We start from the raw sequence: 26,092 nt of genomic DNA on the forward strand, positions 1-26,092 counted from the left end.
GATAGGGCAGAATTGAGGACTCGTCCCCAGTTTCTCCCAAAGGTGGTGTCAGCGTTTCACCTGAACCAGCCTATTGTGGTGCCTAGGCTACTAGGGACTTGGAGGACTCCAAGTTGCTAGACGTTGTCAGGGCACTGAAAATATATGTTTCCAGAACGGCTAGAGTCAGAAAATCTGACTCGCTGTTTATCCTATATGCACCTAACAAGCTGGGTGCTCCTGCTTCTAAGCAGACTATTGCTCGTTGGATTTGTAGTACAATTCAGCTTGCACATACTGTGGCAGGCCTGCCACAGCCAAAATCTGTCAATGCCCATTCCACAAGGAAGGTGGGCTCATCTTGGGCGGCTGCCCGAGGGGTCTCGGCTTTACAACTTTGCCGAGCAGCTACTTGGTCAGGGGCAAACACGTTTGCAAAATTCTACAAATTTGATACCCTGGCTGAGGAGGACCTGGAGTTCTCTCATTCAGTGCTGCAGAGTCATCCGCACTCTCCCGCCCGTTTGGGAGCTTTGGTATAATCCCCATGGTCCTTACGGAGTTCCCAGCATCCACTAGGACGTTAGAGAAAATAAGAATTTACTCACCGGTAATTCTATTTCTCGTAGTCCGTAGTGGATGCTGGGCGCCCATCCCAAGTGCGGTTTATCTGCAATACTTGTACATAGTTATTGTTAACTAAATCGGGTTATTGTTGAGCCATCTGTTGAGAAGCTCTATTGTTTCATACTGTTAACTGTGTTTCATATCACGAGTTGTACGGTGTGATTGGTGTGGCTGGTATGAGTCTTACCCGGGATTCAAAATCCTTCCTTATTGTGTACGCTCGTCCGGGCACAGTACCTAACTGAGGCTTGGAGGAGGGTCATAGTGGGAGGAGCCAGTGCACACCAGGTAGTCTAAGATCTTTCTAGAGTGCCCAGCCTCCTTCGGAGCCCGCTATTCCCCATGGTCCTTACGGAGTTCCCAGCATCCACTACGGACTACGAGAAATAGAATTACCGGTGAGTAAATTCTTATTTTCAGCACAACCCAACCGCCCAAGACCTAAGACTAGTAAGAGGTAGTAGTTTGTGTTAGAAAATGTTACATTAATAAGACGTTGCAGGTGAGTGCTAGATGTTTAACAAAGGGGAGAAGTAGTAATTAAGGTGTTAAAAAGTGTTACGTCAGTAAATAGCAATTTTAAGTGCTAAAAAGTGTTATATCAAGTGGTACAATAATGATGCCCCTGTACCCATTCCCAATACTGAACTATTATATAAATGTATCTAGGACTTACCATTCGTAGTGCCTATTCCAATATGTAGACTGCAAATGCAAGGACCCTATGCTAATTAAAAACACCCAAGGATAGGTGGAAGGGGTGCTAATCCAAGCTGAAGGAGTCTCCGCTTTCAAGCGTACACACATTTACACAATATTGGGCCGTATTCAATAGCTGTCGGGTCCTTTCCGATGGAAAGGACTCGACAGCTCTCTATTCAATGCCGTGCCAAACCCGACAGGTTTGGCCTGGTCCAGACAGTGTCAAGCCGACTTTTTTAAAAGTCGGATTGACATTGTCGGAAACGGGGCTAAAACCTGTTGTGTTTGGCCGCGCTTCCGACAGTACACGCGGCTTGGCAGCTGAAGCCGCCGATCCGCGTGTATTCCGACAAGTCGGATTTTCCGGCTTGTTGGAAAAAAGCTGCCGGTAATGAATGGGTTATAAACCCTTCCGACCTCAATCAGTCATAAACTGCCATCTTTCCGACAAGACGGCAGCTTCCTTCTCTTATGGAATACACCCCATAGAATATATTGGGGGGGCTGGACTACACGCCCTAATTCTAAACATAATGAGAGGTGCTACCATGTTGAGACTTGTAGTGCCACTCAGAAAAAAAAAGAAAATGCAGGTGCACACTATGAGTATTTTTTACTAGTATGATGCCTTGGGGAGATTGGGTTGTGCTGGCCCAGGAAGGATCCCGTGTTCTAGACTTGAATTTTAGTATTAGGGACCCACCTGGTCGTGGTAGGTGGGCCCTGAGCGGAATGGAAATGGATTATCCTAGAAGTGCACGTCTGTACGCTTGTATTACAGTGACAATGACGTCCGTGTGCGGAGAATTGCAGGAATAGAGAAGTGGTTATGTGGCCACATCCTCCGGCTCTCTAGAAAGTGACTTTCAGCGGCTTTACAGAGGTTTAAATATAAATGGAAAGAAAGTAGAATTCCTCTATTGCGGAGCTGGGTTTGGGGATTGGAAGCGGTTTGTATTGAGCTGTGATTCATGTTCGCTATTTCCTGTGCATGATGTGACTTTCTACCCTTCTATTACATTTCTGGGGTCAAACGGTCAAAGGAAATCATGCGATGCTTTTCTTGTGTGAAAAATGAAATGGGATGGAAAATACATGATAAATAGGATTTTCAGGGGAGATGATGTAATGATTTTGCTAGGGCACATTAAAAAACACCCTCTTCTGTGCATGAGAGTAAAGTGTTTTATAGATCCATTTAAGCTTATGATGGTTTAATGTGACTTAATGCAGTAGTGATCATTTGTTTCTGATCTGTTGGGAGTCCTGAGTGTCTATGGCTGTGGGGAAGCAACAGATGTAAACACAGTGATTCATCTGGTATAACCTAAAATAATAAGCTGTATTTGGTTTATATGGGATGGTGTAAATATATTATAGGGAGAGAGACTGAGAGAGTCCTGAGGAAAAAAAATTATGATTCTGGGCCACAAGTGTAATTATGGTACTTTTATGGTTCCGGTTGCCACGTAACCGCCAGCATCTGTAGTTGTGGCTAGGAGCGTTTTGCAACCCAGTTGTCGTACTCCCCTTCCTCCATTTATCGCGTTCCTCCTCCACTAACCATCTGTTGATCTCATAACTCGCACTACAACAGCTGGAAGTGTAGGTTGGGGACCCGACGCGTTTCTGGCACGATGAGGAGAGCTGTAAGAGGTCATTGACTTTATAGTCCTGTCCAGACCCTCAAAAAGTAACCGGGAGTAGGCAAAGTGGAGACTGATACAGAGCTCTTAAACTATTCATGAAAGCTAAATAAAAGTGTGCCTGGTATATACCATGCAATATACAAGGGGTAATTCAGCAAAGGACATCTGTGATCCCCACTCACGCGGTCAGTGTGCCTCCCCTTGGTGGCCCCCAGAAAATGCTCCATCTGTATGGGGTACTAGAATACCCGTCAGTCTGTTTCAATTACCAATTTAAAGCGACTGGGTAAGGGGTGTGACCATTAAATGCCATAAGTCCTGTTACCGTGGACTTGATTGGTCCTTGCAGTCACCCTGTCCACCTCCTGAAAGTTCACCCAGTGCTTGGCTTTCACCTAGGGATGAATCGCAGGTTCTCAGCAACACAGCTTCATGCTCAGCCTCCATGACTCTGGTGAGAGGAGCTCTGGGTTCCTTAAATAAAACTATACAATACAGAACATTAAGTAGCTTTATAGTATGAATAACCTATGAACCAGGCATCTCTTGGTGTTATCTGTTGTCCGAATAATCGCTTTTCTCTGGGAATTGCTCATCTTCAGCATGGAGCTTACGGTGTTATTGTGCCACCCGCAGGTCCACGCTTATATCATCAGCTCTTTAAAGAAGGAGATGCCGGCCGTGTTTGGCAAAGACAATAAGAAGAAGGAACTGATTGCCAGCTTGGGGGAGATTTATGGCCGAATTGAGCGAGAACACCAGATCTCTCCAGGGGATTTCCCCAACCTGAAGAAGATGCAGGTACAGTGGTCACACGTAGGGTGGGCATTGCCCATCTCATGCTTGGCAGAGTGGTGGGGAGACCTAGATCAGGTGTTCCACCTGGAGGAATGATGTAACATGATTTGATTTAGATCCGTATTATAGTCTGAGGAATGCTGTGCCAGGTCTCTGGTCATATGTTGGGCATACAGAGTGGGTGGTGCAACAAATTTCATGCCAGCCTCTCTTTACATGCTGCAAATGGACTGATACCCAGCGTTCAATCAGTCCCGTTGGCAGTCTGAGTATTTTGCCTTTTTTTTTTATTCTTTAATATGCTACATTTTACTGCCCCTCAAAACTTGCTACCCCATTCTGCGTCGTCCTAAATCCCGTAACCCCCTTCCCTGCTTGTGTACTCTGCATGACGCACATTGGGGGTCATTCCGAGTTGTTCGCTCGGTATTTTTTTCTCGCAACGGAGCGATTAGTCGCTAATGCGCATGCGCAATGTCCGCAGTGCGACTGCGCCAAGTAAATTTGCTATGCAGTTAGTTATTTTACTCACGGCATTACAAGGTTTTTTCTTCGTTCTGGTGATCGTAATGTGATTGACAGGAAGTGGGTGTTTCTGGGCGGAAACTGGCCGTTTTATGGGAGTGTGAAAAAACGCTGCCGTTTCTGGGAAAAACGCGGGAGTGGCTGGAGGAACGGGGGAGTGTCTGGGCGAACGCTGGGAGTGTTTGTGACGTCAAACCAGGAACGAAACTGACTGAACTGATCGCAGATGCCGAGTAAGTCTGGAGCTACTCAGAAACTGCTAAGAAGTGTCTATTCGCAATTCTGCTAATCTTTCGTTCGCAATTTTGATAAGCTAAGATTCACTCCCAGTAGGCGGCGGCTTAGCGTGTGCAAAGCTGCTAAAAGCAGCTTGCGAGCGAACAACTCGGAATGACCCCCATTGTGCAGAAGCACAAAAATAGGTTTTCAGCTGGGGAAATTCCAGACGTTTTATATATGTATTCAGTGCGTACAGTATAATGTATACAAAAACCCAAGAATTCAAAACATACAATTGTATTGTACAGTAACGGCTGTAAATCCTGACCGTAATATGCTGGGAACACAGTACTGTATCGAGAGACTGACCTGGGTCACTCTGTCTCCATCTCATGGCCATAGCTGGTACTGCAGCAAGAAGCTATTGCACTCGTTTATTTCCCGCCATGCCTGTGCGATTCTAACGTTGCCAATTACTTTTATAACTCCATTAAATGTGACATGTAGCGATATATTCACACATAATCTAGACAAACTATTTATGATGTAATTACTGTATGTATTTGATTCTTATGCTGTATACTTTGTCTATGCAGCACATAACAGATAGATAAGAAATGTAATGTATTTGCTCATTCAGGCTAAAAAATTAATTGTTAGGTAGCTCAGTGTTTTTGTGTGCTCTGATTGACATACTTTTCTGTCTGTAAGGCTTTATGTACTCAACAAGCAAGCCCAAACACAATTTGAAAATGTCCTTTTGGTGGAATGCGTGGTTATATCACTCAGATGAAACGCGTCAACGTGTGAATCCCATCATATAATAATTCACTATTTCTTTTCGGGTTTATTTTCAGGACCTTTTACAAGCCCAAGACTTTAATAAGTTTCAGCCTATAAAATGCAAGCTTCTGGAGACGGTGGACGAGATGTTGGCACATGACATTGCCCACTTGATGGTACTGGTTAGACACGAAGAAACTCAGAAGCCAATCCAGATGGTGAAAGGAGGAGCATTTGAGGGCACCCAGAATGGACCATTTGGACACGGTTATGGGGAAGGGGCAGGAGAAGGCATCGACGATGCAGACTGGGTCGTGGCCAGAGATAAACCCATGTATGATGAGATCTTCTACACACTGTCTCCCGTCAACGGCAAAATTACCGGCGCCAATGCCAAAAGAGAGATGGTGAAGTCCAAACTGCCCAACACCGTCCTCGGGAAGATCTGGAAACTTGCGGACATAGACAAAGACGGTTTGCTGGACGATGAGGAGTTCGCTTTAGCCAATCACCTAATTAAGGTGAAGTTAGAAGGCCATGAGCTTCCCAACGATCTGCCCTGCCATCTTCTCCCGCCCTCCAAACGGAAGATGGCCGAGTAACGGAGGAGTTTATAGAGATGTTCCCTACTTCCAGATACTAAACAAGATTGAGCTTTTATTAACAAAATAACCAGACGCTAATTCAGTTTTCATTTGTGCTGACATTTACTAAAGAAAAAAAGGGAAGGGAGACCAACAAGATACAAGATGTGTGACATATTCCCGAGCCCGTGTTGCGCTGTATCGTGCTTCCTATATACTGACTGCTTTCCAAATACCTCAATGTATCGTTACCCTACCATGTGTTACGCGGATAGGTCTGATGGCTTTGTGACCTTTAGGAACGAGTGTATCTGTTTAATGGTCCATGAGGGGGAAATCTTCAAAGTACATCTACTGGAGAACAAATAATTTTAATTATGTTTTAGAATAATGTCGACGTAATGATTTCATTTTGCGAGGGAAGTAGAACGATACTGAACGTCGAGATGACACGTTTGTCTGATTCGTGTGAAAAAGTCTTAAATCCGTTTATGATGTGAATTTGGCAGAAGTATATCCGGTTCCTATATAAGTGTAGTGTGGGATTTATCTGGGTGTCTGACACCTTGTTAGACAAGGACGGGGACTTACTCTGTGCATACATAACCGTGGGGGGATGCAGCCTATGAATTCAGTAGTTCTTAGTGACATCGCTGAGGCATGAGGCACTTCATGCCTCATACCTCCATTAATGTGAATTGATTATCCTGTAATGATAGGCTTCCCTCTTTATAAATATTAGTTTGTTCCACAAGATGGCTTATGCCGCTTTAAATTGCTGTCGGTCTGTTTTTATCCTGGCATAAGAGGAGTTTATAATCCGTGCTTGTTCAGAATGGACAGGCACAAAGACTGTGCACAAATGGTATTTTCATCTGCTAAATATATAACTTATTTTATAAATATATGCTTCAAACAATGCGCTCCGTGTGTTTTATTTCACTTACTAGCATGATTCACGCAAGTCGCCACTTTACTAACTGTTGGGTTAGTTTATGACCATATGCAATAGTAGGGAGCATTGTACTAGGTTACCTGCTGTCCAGTGGATGCTTTGCAGATTGTGGGCCCTCCCAGACGGGCTACGTCCGTCCGTACTGTGCATCAACGTCAATCCTCTTTAGGGGGAGCTGTAGGCTTCAATTTACACCTGCGCCCAGATTTCATCACTTTGCAGAGCTACAGTAGATGGTGGTGTATATCACGGGCAGATTGGGAGGGTTACTTTAGGGCAAATATAAGATTGTATTTTATGTACAGAGGTTATTGAAATGAGATTCTTTCTCAGTAGCTTACAGATGTGCAGCCATTCACACTCTGCACAAACACTGGAATACTGTACCAGATCACATATAGGGGGTCATTCTGACCCATTTGCTCGCTGCTGTTTATCGCAGCCGAGCGAACGGGTCTCTACTACGCCGCCGGCGCATGCCAGACCTCCGAAGGCCGTGGCAGGGCTGCGATCGCCTCTGCCTGATTGACGTCACGCAGCTGCTAAGGCCCGCCCCCCTGTGTGGTCCGGCCATGCCTGCAATGGCAGGACCGCGCCCCGAAAACGGCGGCCAAACACCGCCGTGCCGCCCCCTCCCGCCCAGAGACAGTCTCTGCCTGCCAATCAGGCAGAGGCGATCGCTAGGCAACGCCGGCGCATGCGTAGTTCTGACCTGAACGCTGTGCTTTGAAGAACTGCAGCGAGCGTTCAGGTCAGAATGACCCCCATAATCCAACCCGTCTCAATGTCACTCCACTCTCATGATTAATGTAAGGACTGAGTATAAGCCGAGCAGAGGTAATTGTGTTCTGTTTGCTTACATATTAAAGCGTCGGAGACCTCTTTTATAGCTAGCCAGGAACCTGAGGACTAGATTTGGTATTTCTCTGACGTCCTAGTGGATGCTGGGAACTCCGTAAGGACCATGGGGAATAGACGGGCTCCGCAGGAGACTGGGCACTCTAAAAGAAAGATTAGGTACTATCTGGTGTGCACTGGCTCCTCCCTCTATGCTCCTCCTCCAGACCTCAGTTAGATTTCTGTGCCCGGCCGAGCTGGATGCACACTAGGGGCTCTCCTGAGCTCCTAGAAAGAAAGTATATGTTAGGTTTTTTATTTTACAGTGAGACCTGCTGGCAACAGGCTCACTGCAACGAGGGACTAAGGGGAGAAGAAGCGAACCTACCTGCTTGCAGCTAGCTTGGGCTTCTTAGGCTACTGGACACCATTAGCTCCAGAGGGATCGACCGCAGGACCCGTCCTTGGTGTTCGTTCCCGGAGCCGCGCCGCCGTCCCCCTTACAGAGCCAGAAGCATGAAGATGGTCCGGAAAATCGGCGGCAGAAGACTTCAGTCTTCACCAAGGTAGCGCACAGCACTGCAGCTGTGCGCCATTGCTCCTCATACACACTTCACACTCCGGTCACTGAGGGTGCAGGGCGCTGGGTGGGGGCGCCCTGAGCAGCAATAAAAACACCTTGGCTGGCAAAACAATCACAATATATAGCCCCAGAGGCTATATATGTGATAATTACCCCTGCCAGAATCCATAAAAAAGCGGGAGAAAAGTCAGCGAAAAAGGGGCGGAGCTATCTCCCTCGGCACACTGGCGCCATTTTCTCTTCACAGTGTAGCTGGAAGACAGCTCCCCAGGCTCTCCCCTGTAGTTTTCAGGCTCAAAGGGTTAAAAAGAGAGGGGGGGCACTAAATTTAGGCGCAATATTGTTTATACAAGCAGCTATTGGGGAAAATTCACTCAGTGATAGTGTTTATCCCTACATTATATAGCGCTCTGGTGTGTGCTGGCATACTCTCTCTCTGTCTCCCCAAAGGGCTGTGTGGGGTCCTGTCCTCAGTCAGAGCATTCCCTGTGTGTGTGTGGTGTGTCGGTACGGCTGTGTCGACATGTTTGATGAGGAGGCTTATGTGGAGGCGGAGCAGATGCCGATAAATGGGATGTCGCCCCCTGTGGGCCGACACCAGAGTGGATGGATAGGTGGAAGGTATTAACCGACAGTGTCAACTCCTTACATAAAAGGCTGGATGACGTAACAGCTATGGGACAGCCGGCTTCTCAGCCCGCGCCTGCCCAGGCGTCTCAAAGGCCATCAGGGGCTCAAAAACGCCCGCTCCCTCAGATGGCAGACACAGATGTCGACACTGAGTCTGACTCCAGTGTCGACAAGGTTGAGACATATACACAATCCACTAGGAACATCCGTTACATGATCCCGGCAATAAAAAATGTGTTACACATTTCTGACATTAACCCAAGTACCACTAAAAAAGGGTTTTATGTTTGGGGAGAAAAAGCAGGCAGTGTTTTGTTCCCCCATCTAATGAGTGAATGAAGTGTGAAAAAGCGTGGGTTCCCCCGATAAGAAACTGGTAATTTCTAAAAAGTTACTGATGGCGTACCTTTTCCCGCCAGAGGATAAGTTACGCTGGGAGATATCCCCTAGGGTGGATAAGGCGCTCACACGTTTGTCAAAAAAGGTGGCACTGCCATCTTAGGATACGGCCACTTTGAAGGTACCTGCTGATAAAAAGCAGGAGGCTATCCTGAAGTCTGTATTTACACACTCAGGTACTAGACTGAGACCTGCAGATAGTGCTGCTGCAGCGTGGTCTGTAACCCTGTCAAACAGGGATACTATTTTGCGAACATAAGACGTCGTCTTATATATGAGGGATGCACAGAGGGATATTTTGCCGGCTGGCATCCAGAATTAATGCAATGTCCATTCTGTCAGGAGGGTATTAGAGACCCGACACTGGACAGGTGATGCTGACTTTAAAAGGCACATAGAGCCTTATAAGGGTGAGGAATTGTTTGGGGATGGTCTCTGGGACCTCGTATCCACAGCAACAGCTGGGAAGGAAAATTTTTTACCTCAGGTTTCCTCACAGCCTAAGAAAGCACTGTATTATCAGGTACAGTCCTTTCGGCTTCAGTAAAGCAAGCGGGTCAAAGGCGCTTCCTTTCTGCACAGAGACGAGGGAAGAGGGAAAAAGCTGCACCAGTCAGCCAGTTCCCAGAATCAAAATTCTTCCCCCGCTTCCTCTGAGTCCACCGCATGACGCGGGGGCTCCACAGGCGTAGCCAGGTACGGTGGGGGGCCGCCTCAAAAATTTCAGCGATCAGTGGGCTCGCTCACAGGTGGATCCCTGGATCCTTCAAGTAGTATCTCAGGGGTACAGGCTGGAATTCGAGGCGTCTCCCCCCCGCCGTTTCCTCAAATCTGCCTTGCCGACAACTCCCTCAGGCAGGGAGGCTGTGCTAGAGGCAATTCACAAGCTGTATTCCCAGCAGGTGATAGTCAAGGTGCCCCTACTTCAACAAGGACGGGGTTACAATTCCACACTGTTTGTGGTACCGAAACCGGACGGTTCGGTGAGACCCATTTTAAATTTGAAGTCCTTGAACACATACATTAAAAAATTCAAGTTCAAGATGGAATCGCTCAGGGCGGTTATTGCAAGCCTGGAGGAGGGGGATTACATGGTATCCCTGGACATCAAGGATGCTTACCTACATGTCCCCATTTACCATCCTCAACAGGAGTACCTCAGATTTGTGGTACAGGATTACCATTACCAATTCCAAACACTGCCGTTTGGACTGTCCACGGCACCGAGGGTCTTTACCAAGGTAATGGCAGAAATAATGATACTCCTTTGAAAAAAGGGAGTTTTTAATTATCCCGTACTTGGACGATCTCCTTATAAAGGCGAGGTCCATGGAGCAGTTGTTGGTCGGAGTAGCACTATCTCGGGAAGTGCTACAACAGCACGGATGGATTCTATACATTCCAAAGTCACAGCTGGTTCCTACCACACGCCTGCTGTTCCTGGGGATGGTTCTGGACACAGAACAGAAAAAAGTGTTTCTCCCGCAGGAGAAAGCCAAGTTGCTGTCATCTCTAGTCAGAGACCTCCTGAAACCAAAACAGGTATCGGTGCATCACTGCACACGAGTCCTGGGAAAAATGGTAGCTCCTTACGAAGCAAAATTCCATTCGGCAGGTTCCATACAAGAACCTTTCAGTGGGACCTCTTGGACAAGTGGTCGGAATCGCATCTTCAGATGCATCGGCTGATAACCCTGTCTCCAAGGACCAGGGTATCTCTACTGTGGTGGCTGCAGAGTGCTCATCTTCAAGAGGGCCGCAGATTCGGCATACAGGACTGGGTCCTGGTAACCACGGATGCCAGCCTTCGAGGCTGGGGGGCAGTCACACAGGGAAGAAATTTCCAAGGACTTTGGTCAAGTCAGGAGTCGTCCCTACACATAAATATTCTGGAACTGAGGGCCATTTACAATGCCCTAAGTCTGGCAAGGCCTCTGCTTCAAAACCAGCCGGTACTGATCCAATCAGACAACATCACGGCAGTCGCCCATGTAAACCGACAGGGCGGCACAAGAAGCAGGATGGCGATGGCAGAAGCCACAAGGATTCTCCGATGGGCGGAAAATCACGCCTTAGCACTGTCAGCAGTGTTCATTCCGGGAGTGGACAACTGGGAAGCAGACTTCTTCAGCAGACACGACCGACACCCGGGAGAGTGGGGACTTCATCCAGAAGTCTTCCAACTGTTGGTAAACCGTTGGGAAAGGCCACAGGTGGACATGATGGCGTCCCGCCTAAACAAAAAACTAGATATTGCGCCAGGTCAAGGGACCCTCAGGCAATAGCTGTGGACGCTCTAGTGACACCGTGGGTGTACCAGTCGGTTTATGTATTCCCTCCTCTGCCTCTCATACCAAAGGTACTGAGAATAATAAGTTTCCGGATGGGCCAAGAAAAGCTTGGTACCCAGAACTTCAAGAAATAATATCAAAGGACCCATGGCCTCTACCGCTCAGACAGGATCTGCTACAGCAGGGGCCCTGTCTGTTCCAAGACTTACCGCGGCTGCGTTGGACGGCATGACGGTTGAATTCCGGATCCTAAAGCAAAAGGGCATTCCGGAGGAAGTCATTCCTACGCTGATAAAAGCCAGGAAAGAAGTAACCGCAAACCATTATCACCGTATTTGGCGAAAATATTTGGCCAGGAAGGCCCCAACAGAGGAATTTCAGCTGGGTCGTTTTCTGCACTTCCTACAGTCAGGAGTGACTATGGGCCTAAATTTGGGTTCCATTAAGGTCCAGATTTCGGCTCTGTCGATTTTCTTCCAGAAAGAACTGGCTTCACTGCCTGGAGTTCAGACATTTGTAAAGGGAGTGCAACATATTCAGCCCCTTTTTTGTGCCTTCTGTGGCACCTTGGGATCTCAACGTGGTGTTGAGTTTCTTAAAATCACATTGGTTTGAGCCACTTAAAACTGTGGATTTGAAATATCTCACGTGGAAAGTGGTCATGTTATTGGCCTTGGCTTCGGCCAGGCGTGTGTCAGAATTGGCGGCTTTGTCATGTAAAAGCCCTTATCTGATTTTCCTTATGGATAGGGCAGAATTGAGGACTCGTCCCCAGTTTCTCCCTAAGGTGGTATCAGCTTTTCACTTGAACCAACCTATTGTAGTGCCTGCGGCTACTAGGGACTTGGAAGATTCCAAGTTACTGGACGTAGTCAGGGCCTTAAAAATTTATATTTCCAGGACGGCTGGAGTCAGGAAAACTGACTCGTTTTTTATCCTGTAGGCACCCAACAAAATAGGTGCTCCTGCTTCTAAGCAGACTATTGCTCGCTGAATTTGTAGCACAATTCAGCTGGAGCATTCTGCGGCTGGATTGCCGCATCCTGAATCAGTAACAGCCCATTCTACGAGGAAAGTGGGCTCATCTTGGGCGGCTGCCCGAGGGGTCTCTGCTTTACAACTTTGCCAAGCTGCAACTTGGTCAGGGGCAAACACGTTTGCTAAATTCTACAAATTTGATACCCTGGCTGAGGAGGACCTTGAGTTCTCTCATTCGGTGCTGCAGAGTCATCCGCACTCTCCCGCCCGTTTGGGAGCTTTGGTATAATCCCCATGGTACTTACGGAGTTCCCAGCATCCACTAGGACGTCAGAGAAAATAAGATTTTACTCACCGGTAAATCTATTTCTCGTAGTCCGTAGTGGATGCTGGGCGCCCATCCCAAGTGCGGATTGTCTGCAATACTTGTATATAGTTATTGCCTAACTAAAGGGTTATTGTTGAGCCATCTGTTGAGAGGCTCAGTTATATTTCATACTGTTAACTGGGTATAGTATCACGAGTTATACGGTGTGATTGGTGTGGCTGGTATGAGTCTTACCCGGGATTCAAAATCCTTCCTTATTGTGTCAGCTCTTCCGGGCACAGTATCCTAACTGAGGTCTGGAGGAGGGGCATAGAGGGAGGAGCCAGTGCACACCAGATAGTACCTAATCTTTCTTTTAGAGTGCCCTGTCTCCTGCGGAGCCCGTCTATTCCCCATGGTCCTTACGGACCATAGTTCCCAGCATCCACTACGGACTACGAGAAATAGATTTACCGGTGAGTAAAATCTTATTTTTACAGGGTGGTCCAGAAGTGTAGAAACACCAATATAAAAAAAAAAAAGGAAATGAGTAAGGAAATGTTAATACAGTGTCTACACATATGATTTGGGAGTGAGGGAAAACTTTTAAGGATATGTCACCAGAATGGCGGCCATCTTGAAGTCAGCCATCTTGTATACAACTGTAATTTTTTTTATTGGGAAGGTAGTTGTGTGACATCAAACATGCAATTTCATAAGATAAACATCACGTTCTGTTTGTGTTAGTGCCATTGTCATTAATGTCACTACCTGCAAAAGAAAAATTGAGAATGAATAAAGATACATTACAATGAGGAACAGTATTGTTTTTCTTGGAAAATGCTGCATCTTTTTCGATAATTCACATGACTACCTTCCCAATTATAAAAACAGACTTGCATCCAAGATGGCAGCTATACTGGTGACATACTCTAAAAAGTTTTCCCCCATTCCCATATCATATGTGTAGACACTTGATTACTATTTCCATACTCCTTTCCTTTTTATAAGGATCTTTCCACACTTATGGACCACCCTGTATATCCTGATATTCCAGCTTCAAGTATTGCTGCTGCTGGATAGACGTCCACTTATGGTGATAATAGTGGGAACTAGTCCCACTCGTCCTGCACATACAGGTTCATTTGGGGTTTCAATTCTAGGTAAATAAGCATTGTAATGCAAAGATTTCCAATAGCAAAAATCAGGATATATAGTATGGCTGCCGTATTCCTAGTAAACGGACTGCAGGCTGCTTGTACAGGAGCACTTATAAGACCTGAAGCCAGTGGTGTAAGTATGCGGGTACAGTGTACTTCTAAGAATCTGGCAGCGGTAACGCCGTACCGCCTACCCACTTTGCAGGCGTCATTAGTTCCACACACTGCGCTGCTGAGCAAGACCATGGTGCTCGGTGGCGTGACGGCGCCTCTTACTTTGCCAAGGCTGCTGGGAGCGTGCCGCTGATGTCACGTCACGCTCCCTCTCTCCTGGCAACTGGTGCGAAGAGGAGCCTGGGGCACACTTCCCGCGGCACGTCCTCCTCGGCTCCTCAGTCTGAGAGTGACGCCACTCCGAGCCAGCACAGCAGAAGCTGTTTGTGGCCAATGGCTTCACTGGCCGGGCGGATAAAAGAAACTGGGGATATATGGCCTAAAAACGTAGTTGGACACATACAATAAATAATAATCACTATGGTTTTTTTTAACCTGTCACATATGGAATGTATATGTCCTGGCTAAAGAATACTAAGCTGCATTTTCAGATGGGGATTATATCACAGTGAGCTTTGCATGACAATTTAAATAAGAATTTACTTACCGATCATTCTATTTCTCATAGTCCGTAGTGGATGCTGGGGACTCCGTAAGGACCATGGGGAATAGCGGCTCCGCAGGAGACTAGGCACATCTAAAGAAAGCTTTAGGACTACCTGGTGTGCACTGGCTCCTCCCCCTATGACCCTCCTCCAAGCCTCAGTTAGGATACTGTGCCCGGACGAGCGTACACAATAAGGAAGGATTTTGAATCCCGGGTAAGACTCATACCAGCCACACCAATCACACCGTATAACTTGTGATCTGAACCCAGTTAACAGTATGATAACAGAGGAGCCTCTGAAAAGATGGCTCCCAACAATAATAACCCGATTTTTGTAACAATAACTATGTACAAGTATTGCAGACAATCCGCACTTGGGATGGGCGCCCAGCATCCACTACGGACTATGAGAAATAGAATTATCGGTAAGTAAATTCTTATTTTCTCTAACGTCCTAAGTGGATGCTGGGGACTCCGTAAGGACCATGGGGATTATACCAAAGCTCCCAAACGGGCGGGAGAGTGCGGATGACTCTGCAGCACCGAATGAGAGAACTCCAGGTCCTCCTCAGCCAGGGTATCAAATTTGTAGAATTTAGCAAACGTGTTTGCCCCTGACCAAGTAGCTGCTCGGCAAAGTTGTAAAGCCGAGACCCCTCGGGCAGCCGCCCAAGATGAGCCCACTTTCCTTGTGGAACGGGCTTTTACAGATTTTAGCTGTGGCAGGCCTGCCACAGAATGTGCAAGCTGAATTGTACTACAAATCCAACGAGCAATAGTCTGCTTAGAAGCAGGAGCACCCAGCTTGTTAGGTGCATACAGGATAAACAGCGAGTCAGATTTCCTGACTCCAGCCGTCCTGGAAATATTTTCAGGGCCCTGACAACATCCAGCAACTTGGATTCCTCCAAGTCCCTAGTAGCCGCAGGCACCACAATAGGTTGGTTCAGGTGAAAACGCTGGAACCACCTTAGGGAGAAACTGAGGACGAGTCCTCAATTCCGCCCTGTCCGAATGGAAAATCAGATAAGGGCTTTTACAGGATAAAGCCGCCAATTCTGACACGCGCCTGGCCCAGGCCAGGGCCAACAGCATGACCACTTTCCATGTGAGATATTTTAACTCCACGGATTTAAGTGGTTCAAACCAATGTGACTTTTGGAACCCAAACTACATTGAGATCCCAAATTGCCACTGGAGGCACAAAAGGAGGCTGTATATGCAGTACCCCTTTTACAAACGTCTAAACTTCAGGGACTGAAGCTAGTTCTTTTTTTTTTTTTTTGGAAGAAAATTGACAGGGCCGAAATCTGAACCTTAATGGACCCCAATTTCAGGCCCATAGACACTCCTGTTTGCAGGAAATGTAGGAATCGACCCAGTTGAATTTCCTCCGTCGGGCCTTACTGGCCTCGCACTACGCAACATATTTACGCCAATTGCGGTGATAATGTTTTTGCAGTTACATCCTTCCTGGCTTTAGATCAGGATATGGATGACTTCATCCGGAATGCCTTTTTTCCTTCAGGATCCGGTGTTCAACCGGCATGCCGTCAAACGCAGCTGCGGTAAGTCTTGGAACAGACAGGATCCTTGCTGGAGCAGGTCCCTTCTTAGAGGTAGAGGCCACGGATCCTCCGTGAGCATCTCTTGAAGTTCCGGTTACCAAGTCCTTCTTGGCCAATCCGGAGCCACGAATATAGTGCTTTCTCCTCTCCATCTTATCAATCTCAGTACCTTGGGTATGAGAGGCATAGGAGGGAACACATACACTGACTGGTACATCCACGGTGTTACCAGAGCGTCTACAACTATTGCCTGAGGGTCTCTTGACCTGGCGCAATACCTGTCGAGTTTTTTAATCATGTGGACGACTTCTGGGTGAAGTCCCCACTCTCCCGGGTGGAGGTCGTGCTGAGGAAGTCTGCTTCCCAGTTGTCCACTCCCGGAATGAATACTGTTGACAGTGCTATCACATGATTTTCCGCCCAGCGAAGAATCCCTGCAGCTTCTGCCATTGCCCTCCTGCTTCTTGTGCCACCCTGTCTGTTTACGTGGGTGACTGCCATGATGTTGTCCGACTGGATCAACACCGGCTGACCTTGAAGCAGAGGTCTTGCTAAGCTTAGAGCATTGTAAATGGCCCTTAGCTTCAGGATATTTATGTGAAGTGATGTATCCAGGCTTGACCCTAAGCCCTGGATATTCCTTCCCTGTGTGACTGCTCCCCAGCCTCGCAGGCTGGCATCCGTGGTCACCAGGACCCAGTCCTGAATGCCGAATCTGCGGCCCTCTAGAAGATGAGCACTCTGCAACCACCACAGGATGGATACCCTTGTCCTTGGTGACAGGGTTATCCGCTGATGCATCTGAAAATGCGACCCGGACCATTTGTCCAGTAGGTTCCACTGGAAAGTTCTTGCGTGGAATCTAACGAATGGGATTGCTTCGTAGGAAGCCACCATTTTTACCCAGAACCCTTGTGCATTGATGCACTGAGACTTGGTTCGGTTTTAGGAGGTTCCTGACTAGCTCGGATAACTCCCTGGCTTTCTCTTCCGGGAGAAACACCTTTTTTCTGGACTGTGTCCAGGAACATCCCTAGGAAACAGAAGACAAGTCGTCGGAACCAGCTGCGATTTTGGAATATTGAGAATCCAATCGTGCTGCCGCAACACTACCTGAGATGGTGCTACACCGACTTCCAACTGTTCCCTGGATCTTACCCTTATCAGGGAATCGTCCAAGTAAGGGATAACTAAAATTCCCTTCCTTCGAAGGGATATCATTTCGGCCATTACCTTGGTAAAGACCCGGGGTGCCGTGGACCATCCCTACGGCAGCGTCTGAACTGATAGTGACAGTTCTGTACCATAACCTGAGGTACCCTTGGTGAGAAGGGTAAATTTTGACATGAAGGTAAGCATCCTTGATGTCCCGAGACATCATGTAGTCCCCTTCTTCCAGGTTCGCAATCACTGCTCTGAGTGACTCAATCTTGAATTTGAACCTCTGTATGTAAGTGTTCAAAGATTTTAGATTTTAGATTTAGATTTAGAATCGGTCTCACCGAGCCGTCTGGCTTCGGTACCACAATAGTGTGGAATAATACCCCGTTCCCTGTTGCAGGAGGGGTACCTTGATTATCACCTGCTGGGAATACAGCTTGTGAATGGCTTCCAAAACTGCCTCCCTGTCAGAGGGAGACGTCGGTAAAGCCGACTTTTGGAAACGGCGAGGGGGAGACGTCTCGAATTCCAATATGTACCCTTGAGATATTACCTGAAGGATCCAGGGGTCTACTTGCGAGTGAGCCCACTGCGCACTGAAATTCATTGAGAACGGGCCCCCACCGTGCCTGAGCTTGTAAGGCCCTAGCGTCATACTGAGGGCTTGGCAGAGGCGGGAAAGGGTTTCTGTTCCTGGGAACTGGCTAATCTCTTCAGCCTTTTTCCTCTCCCTCTGTCACAAGCAGAAAAGAGGAACCTTTTGTCCGCTTGCCAACAAAGGACTGCGCCTGATAATACGGCGTCTTATTTTGAGAGGCGACCTGGGGTACAAACGTGGATTTCCCAGTTGTTGCCGTGGCCACCAGGTCTAAAAGACTGACCCCAAATGTCCCTTTTCAAAGGCAATACTTCCAAATGCCGTTTGGAATCCGCATCACCTGACCATTTTACTGGTAGAATTGGACAACGCACTTATACTTGATGCCAGTCGGCAAATATTCCGCTGTGCATCATGCATATATAGAAATGCATCTTTTAAATGCTCTATAGGCAATAATATACTATCCTTATCTAGGATATCAATATTTCCAGTCAGGGAATCCGACCATGCCAACCCAGCACTGCACCTCCAGGCTGAGGCGATTGCTGGTCGCAGTATAACACCAGTATGTGTGTGAATACATTTTTGGATACCCTCCTGCTTTCTATCAGCAGGATCCTTAAGGGCGGCCATCTCATGAGAGGGTAGAGCCCTTGTTCTTACAAGCGTGTGAGCGCCTTATCCCCCCTAAGGGGTGTTTCCCAACGCACCCTAACCTCTGGCGGGAAAGGGTATACACCAATACTTTTTAAGAAATTATCAATTGTTATCGGGGGGAAACCCACGCATCATCACACACCTCATTTTATTTCTCAGATTCAGGAAAACTACAGGTAGTTTTTCCCTCACCGAACATAATACCCCTTTTTGGTGGTACTCGTATTATCAGAAATGTATAAAACATTTTCCATTGTCTCAATCATGTAACGTGTGGCCCTACTGGAAATCACGGTTGTCTCTTCACCGTCGACACAGGAGTCAGTATCCGTGTCGGCGTCTGTATCTGCCATCTGAGGTAACGGGCGCTTTAGAGCCCCTGACGGCCTATGAGACGTCTGGACAGGCACAAGCTGAGTAGCCGGCTGTCTCATGTCAACCACTGTTTTTTTTATACAGAGCTGACACTGTCACGTAATTTTCAACAGTACATCCACTCAGGTGTCGACCCCCTAGGTGGTGACATCACTGTTACAGACATTCTGCTCCGTCTCCACATCATTTTTCTCCTCATACATGTCGACACAAACGTACCGACACACAGCACACACACAGGGAATGCTCTGATAGAGGACAGGACCTCACTAGCCCTTTGGGGAGACAGAGGGAGAGTATGCCAGCACACACCAGAGCGCTATATATATATATACAGGGATAACCTTATATAAGTGTTTTTCCCCTTATAGCTGCTGTATGTTTTAATACTGCGCCTAATTAGTGCCCCCCTCTCTTTTTTTTAACCCTTTCTGTAGTGTAGTGACTGCAGGGAAGAGCCAGGGAGCTTCCCTCCAACTGAACTGTGAGGGAAAATGGCGCCAGTGTGCTGAGGAGATAGGCTCCGCACCCTTTTCGGCGGCCTTATCTCCTGTTTTTCTGTATATTCTGGCAGGGGTTAAATGCATCCATATAGCCCAGGAGCTATATGTGATGTATTTTTTGCCATGTAAGGTATTTTTATCATGTTTTATTGCGTCTCAGGGCGCCCCCCCCCAGCGCCCTGCACCCTCAGTGACCGGAGTATGAAGTGTGCTGAGAGCAATGGCGCACAGCTGCAGTGCTGTGCGCTACCTTATTGAAGACAGGAACGTCTTCTGCCGCCGATTTTTCCGGACCTCTTCGCTCTTCTGGCTCTGTAAGGGGGCCGGCGGCGCGGCTCCGGGACCCATCCAGGCTGGGCCTGTGATCGTCCCTCTGGAGCTAATGTCCAGTAGCCAAGAAGCCCAATCCACTCTGCACGCAGGTGAGTTCGCTACTTCTCCCCTTAGTCCCTCGATGCAGTGAGCCTGTTGCCAGCAGGTCTCACTGAAAATAACAAACCTAAACTAAAACTTTCACTAAGAAGCTCAGGAGAGCCCCTAGTGTGCACCCTTCTCGTCGGGCACAGAAATCTAACTGAGGCTTGGAGGAGGGTCATAGGGGAAGGAGCCAGTGCACACCAGTTAGTCCTAAAGCTTTCTTTAGATGTGCCCAGTCTCCTGCGGAGCCGCTATTCCCCATGGTCCTTACGGAGTCCCCAGCATCCACTTAGGACGTTAGAGAAAACTCTTTTATGCATTATTGCTTTGCGCTACTTTAACTTATTAGCTTATTTAAAATAATAATAAGCTAATACATGAAATAGCAAAACAATAATGTATAAAATGGTTTCAGTTGCTGTGCAAAGCTTACCGTGATACAAGTCCCATCTGAAAATGCAGATTTCTTCCTCAGGGTCCACGGTCTCCACAGGGTTAACCTTGGGTATGCTTGGTGGAGACTTGATTTCTGAAAAACATAAATGAACTGTTATGTAATCCTGCAGAGCAAGTCATAGTGTACACCCTGGGTGTGGTGGAATAGATCTACAGTGTCTAGGTAGACAGCCAATTGGCCGACAACCTGTGGTCGACAGAGGGAAAAGGTTGATAGGACAATGGTTGACATATGTTTTGGGGTTTTTTAGTCCGCATTTTGTATATTCCATGTTATGTGACCCCTGTCAGTACGTGTACCTATCGACCGTACAGTGTTGACCTATTTACTGTCTACCTGGACATTGAAGATCTATCATCTTGATATCATTTGCCCCCAGGAGTGCAAATGAAAGGGGCTGTTCGTGTGGCCACTCCCCTAGTGCCGTGTGACCACGCCCATTTTCGGCGTGTACCTCTAAGACAACATTTCTACTTGCCCCATTGCCTGAAGCTGTTACTAGTCTGTGAGCGTTACCTCAGATCAGTGGTTGGTTTAAAAGAGATTCATTGAAGTTGAGAATCTGCAAATGCTCTTTCCTAATGACGGATACATCTGCAGGCACTCATGGTAACAGATACATTCAGTGTCAGTTGCAGGACGTATTGTCCCGGCCGTGCTGTGTGGGTGGCCCTTTATCTGGTATAGAGTAACAGTCTGCTGTATTACATGTTCTGTATACTGTAGTCATGAAGTATACACCCAGAGAAGGTCCTGTACACTGGGATGATAAATGCAGGGATGGTGTGTTTACTATTATTCACAATCCAGAGAGCTGGGAAAGGAGACGCGAAGCATTCATGAGGACAGATTCAGCAAATCTTTTTAAAGAGAAGGACTGTGAAAACCAATGGAATTCTAGCTATCATTTTGTAGTATGTACTAGACCAGTGGTTCTCAAACTCGGTCCTCAGGACCCCACACGGTTCACGTTTTCCATGTCACCCAGCAGCTGCTCTGTGTATCACCAACTGTCACATTTTAAAAATCTACAGGTGACCTGCAAAACATGGACCGTGTGGGGTCCTGAGGACCGAGTTTGAGAACCTGTGTACTAGACAAATGATAACTATTATCTGATTGGTCGCTGTGGCCTACACTGCCCACTTGTTGTCCTTTAGAAGGTTTGATAAATCTCCTACGGATATATAACCATATCAGGTTTTTTTCTTTAATATCTCCGCTCTCATTAGACCCTCTAAGCCGGGGCACACTTTACATTATCTTCTTCACAGTCCTTGTAATATTGGCCTGGACGGTACGTATATGCCAATTTCTATAGCGTTCTCACCAAAGCGACACCAGTAATTTAGTAGGCAATAACACACAGAGGGCGATTATAGTGGAGAATTTGCCCATAGAAACTATTAGCTTCTGTCATTTTATAGACTGCTAGATAAATGACAGCTTAAAGCTGATTGTTACGGTGCAACGTCAATGCTTTATGTCTCTCCGAGGCTTGATACATTTCCCCCCATAGACTGATTAAGATCCCTAGGCAACATACTGGTTTGAGCGGCCTTCTCACTTCTGTTTGTCAAAAAAGAACAACATACAGTAAAACATGGTTAGGGTAACCTGGGCCGTTCAGTGCCCGCATGGCACCGTGCAAGAACCTAGGTTGCTTACTGGGTGATCTGGCTACGAGTAGATGGCTGCCGTGCTTACTTCATGTGCAACTTGCCAGCCATGAGAATGTTCTAGGCACTCCAGACTTTGCCTCAGTCTGACATCCCGGCGGAGCGCAGTTTGTATATAAACTGCACTCACGTGACCCAAGGTGGACGTGCATAAAACAGGTTCCCGGGAAATGCAGTTCCTGTCATTCACCAATGATTTGCCTCTATCACAATTACATGTAAAATAAATAGATGAATGCATGTTACGTGTTACATGTCACACTGGAACCAAAGCTGAGATGGACGGATCGAAATGACAAGTTTTTGCATACAGGGCATGTGCACCTACAAATTTACACACTTTTGCGTATGTCCGTGTAATTTGAACTCGGCAAGATGTGTTTTTCCATGATATTAGGCAGCAACAATACAAGCACACCCTCTGCCCTGTCATAGTGGCGATTCTGAGGCGTGCGTACTGGGAAGGGAAGCCTGTCTCGGATGGAACACTTCGACCTATCATGGGGCTGGCACAAATTCCAATGTTAATAACCGTTGCGGCGGCTGGCGTAAACATCAATGGGTGACCCGGCTTCCTTCTTGCTACGCAAATTCCCCCCGCATTAGCCCTACAGAACCTCCCATTAGCATAAGGTAGCCTAGCCTAATCCAGCACTGACCGTAGAAGTGCTGAAATCGCTATTTGGCAATTTCTGCGCATGCCGCTGAGCGGATTCGTGAGGACTTAAACTGAGAACGCATGCGATCGCAGTCTAAGTCCCGGCGGGAAAGGGGCGTCAACGCAGCATTTTGTAGGTGTCGACGTGCCGTTCGGGGGACGCGATCCCGACAACGGAGGTGTGTCCGGACCGTTTGTGGGTCTGTATAGCGATGCGCTCGCATTTCAGCGGGGTGGGAGGAACTGGCATGCTACAGAAATGAGTTGTAGTTTTGCAATTTTTCGCAAACCTACATTCCTGCTGAATTAGGCCCTGAATCCGCAACTACAGCCACATTGCAGGCGAATCAGCACTATTACCTCTATCCTTCCCCAAAATCACAGAGTGATAACAAGAGAAAGCTTATTACAATATACAATGAGTTATACTGTCATAGATTACAAAAATGACAGTTATTCTCTGCGAAACTGCAACGTAACAACAATGTTACAACTGTGTGTGTATTGAGACGTTGTTAGATGAGTTTTGTACTCAAAAATACTTATCTGGATTATATATATATATATATATATATATATATAGAAATAGAAAGAAGTTATTGCGCCACGTGTGTTCACCAACGTTAACTTAAACTGAATACGGATTATCTGACACTCCCTAAGAATTTAAAAGGGCGTCTGCTTACCCCCAAGCAGGGATGGCGGTTCCCTGTGTCATAAAATTAAATACACAGTTGGGGGGAGGGGTTTAGCGACCAATGGTGTCTAAAAGAACTCACACTTTAGGTGAATAGTTAAGAATATAAAATACAGTTTATTAACGTGTATATTTAAAATGACAATACTTTTTCTAAAAAATGGGATGAAAACTATACACACAGAAATATAATACCAGTTAAAATGAATAAATAGTAAAAGATTCCTTAACTTGGTATGTAGTCACTGCCAGATAGTCCAACGCGTTTCGTCCTTAAGACTTCATCAAGGGGTTGATGAAGTCTTAAGGACGAAACGCGTTGGGCTATCTGGCAGTGACTACATACCAAGTTAAGGAATCTTTTACTATTTATTCATTTTAACTGGTATTATATTTCTGTGTGTATAGTTTTCATCCCATTTTTTAGAAAAAGTATTGTCATTTTAAATATACACGTTAATAAACTGTATTTTATATTCTTAACTATTCACCTAAAGTGTGAGTTCTTTTAGACACCATTGGTCGCTAAACCCCTCCCCCCAACTGTGTATATATATATATATATATATATATACCAGCTACTGTATAGAAGCGCACCACTCCTCAAACATGTAACCACAGAACTTATACACTATTGCCACCAGCGCTTTAAAACATCTACAGATTTTGACTCAGTAATAAGTTAATATGAACATGAGGTTTACGTGAAACACAGACTTGTATTACCCTAAAAATACACATACAATCTGGAGGCAGAATGCACAGAGGGGTATATTGGACAGAGGGCTCACCGATCATTACAGTGGTGTGAAGGCGACATAATTATCAGAAACTCTGTAGATCTGTTATAAAACGAAAAAATTTTCTTGCTTTAGTCAAGGGAGGGTATTCAATTGTTTGAAAAGTCAGTTGGGTGTCTGTCTGTGTCTTCCTGTCTATTAGATAGGAACACACAGACACCCAACTGACTTTTCAAGCAATTGAATATCCCCCATTAATGACTTAAGCCATCCAATGTAAAACAGCACAATGCGCTCCGCCTATACCCCTTGAGAGTAATGTATAACTATAAACAGATGCATGTAACAATGGAATCGGTGGTGATCCTGACGGCAGCATGCCTGCATCACAATGTAGTGTAGCTGCAGCTGAAACGTAGGTGATGTGAATAAGTTGCTGCCCGTCCTCCGCACATGGGCCTGATCAGAGGAGCGCGCAGTCCAGCCAATAAGAGCTGTCCTTTGCAATAGAACAACCATGGGAGCCCTTCTGTGCATGCGCAGTGTGATGCAGTGGCCACTGGGGGTGCTGGGAGGGATACAGCAGTTTATCGTAGAACAAAAATGAGGTGCTTGGCATAATTTTTGGCCAAAAATATATGGGCCCACCCACCATGTCCAGGTGATCTCATCATCAGGTAGGTCCCTAACACTAAGGTTCAAGTCCAGGACATGGGACCCCCCCCAAGTCAGCATATGCCAACCGCCCCAAGGCACCACACTGGTGACAGGTTAAACTGTTAGTAAGTGATAAAGCTAAATATTTATCGTATATATAACCCTATATGAGGTCTTAGAACACTGTACGCTATCTACGTAAGAAGTACCGTAAGGGTACGCAAGTTGCGTATCGATCGCTTAGCCGTGATCGAGACGCTCAGGCGTCACGTTCACTCACGGCCAAGTGATCACAGGCAGGCACGCTATTGGCTGTTGACTATCGTAATGATTCGCTATAGCGTAGCGGCGCTCGGGACCACGAGGAGATCACCAGCGATGCAGACGCTCACAACGTTAAACCTTTATATCTATACCTTTGGCAATGAAATACACAGCAAACCTTAGTGTAGAGACAAAGTGTAAGTGCAACCTTGTGTAACCTGATTAACTACAAAGCTGCTTGAGCGTCACCGACGCTCAGGGAATACTTAACACTAAAAAGAATACACAGATACCTGGGCTTAGGGTCCGAAACCTATTATATGTATTATGACTATTATACTTGCAAAAAGAATCACAGTACAAAGCATACACTACAATATAACATAAACCAACTAACCAGATAACTACACAGGAAATACAATACAATACAATTAAGTCTAATCAAGGGAAAATACGAGAGAAAGAGAAGGGAGGGAGAGAGAGAAATGGCTCACAGTAAGACAATATGATTACGGAGAGAACTTACGCACAAGGGGAACGATCGCATGCGCCTCGATATCCAGCTCCCGATTATCAGCAATGAGAACCGTTGAAGAGAGTGAAGTTGGATATGGTCGGCCCGCTATTTATGCCCCACACACAATACAATTCAATGGTCCCTACAATCTCATTGTTCATTGGACACAGGAATTCGGCTCTGCATTATAACAAAAGGTCATAGGTTGATTCATACAGGTGGGCTGTGACTATTTCCAACTGCTCAGGTGGGAGGGAAACTGGGTTTCCCGCCGCATGGGTAATAAAGTGCAAATAAAGTAAATGTTCATAAACTTCTTATGTCCATAACTATTCGCACGAGCGATTGATCTGCTTCAAACCAACACCGGAATATTTCTAATTAAATATTCTTCCGATGGATACTAAACACCACTGTATTACTCCTGTCTGACCCTTCGTATCAAACAAAGAGGGATTCCTCTGTTCATAAACA

The 26,092-nt window shown here is 46.5% G+C and overlaps 1 protein-coding gene across 1 annotated transcript in view; it reads left to right on the forward strand.

Annotated features, from left to right (window-relative positions):
• Positions 1-6,787, forward strand: part of EHD3 (EH domain containing 3) — a 96,828-nt gene extending 90,041 nt beyond the window's left edge. The window contains exons 5-6 of the mRNA XM_063918943.1: positions 3,594-3,758; positions 5,357-6,787. Of these exons, the coding sequence (XP_063775013.1) occupies positions 3,594-3,758; positions 5,357-5,884 (693 nt within the window). The 3' untranslated portion in view covers positions 5,885-6,787. The remainder of the gene's footprint in view (positions 1-3,593; positions 3,759-5,356) is intronic.
• Positions 6,788-26,092: the final 19,305 nt, after the last annotated feature.

Source organism: Pseudophryne corroboree, chromosome 4, assembly GCF_028390025.1.
Source record: "Pseudophryne corroboree isolate aPseCor3 chromosome 4, aPseCor3.hap2, whole genome shotgun sequence".
Lineage (NCBI taxonomy): Eukaryota > Metazoa > Chordata > Amphibia > Anura > Myobatrachidae > Pseudophryne > Pseudophryne corroboree.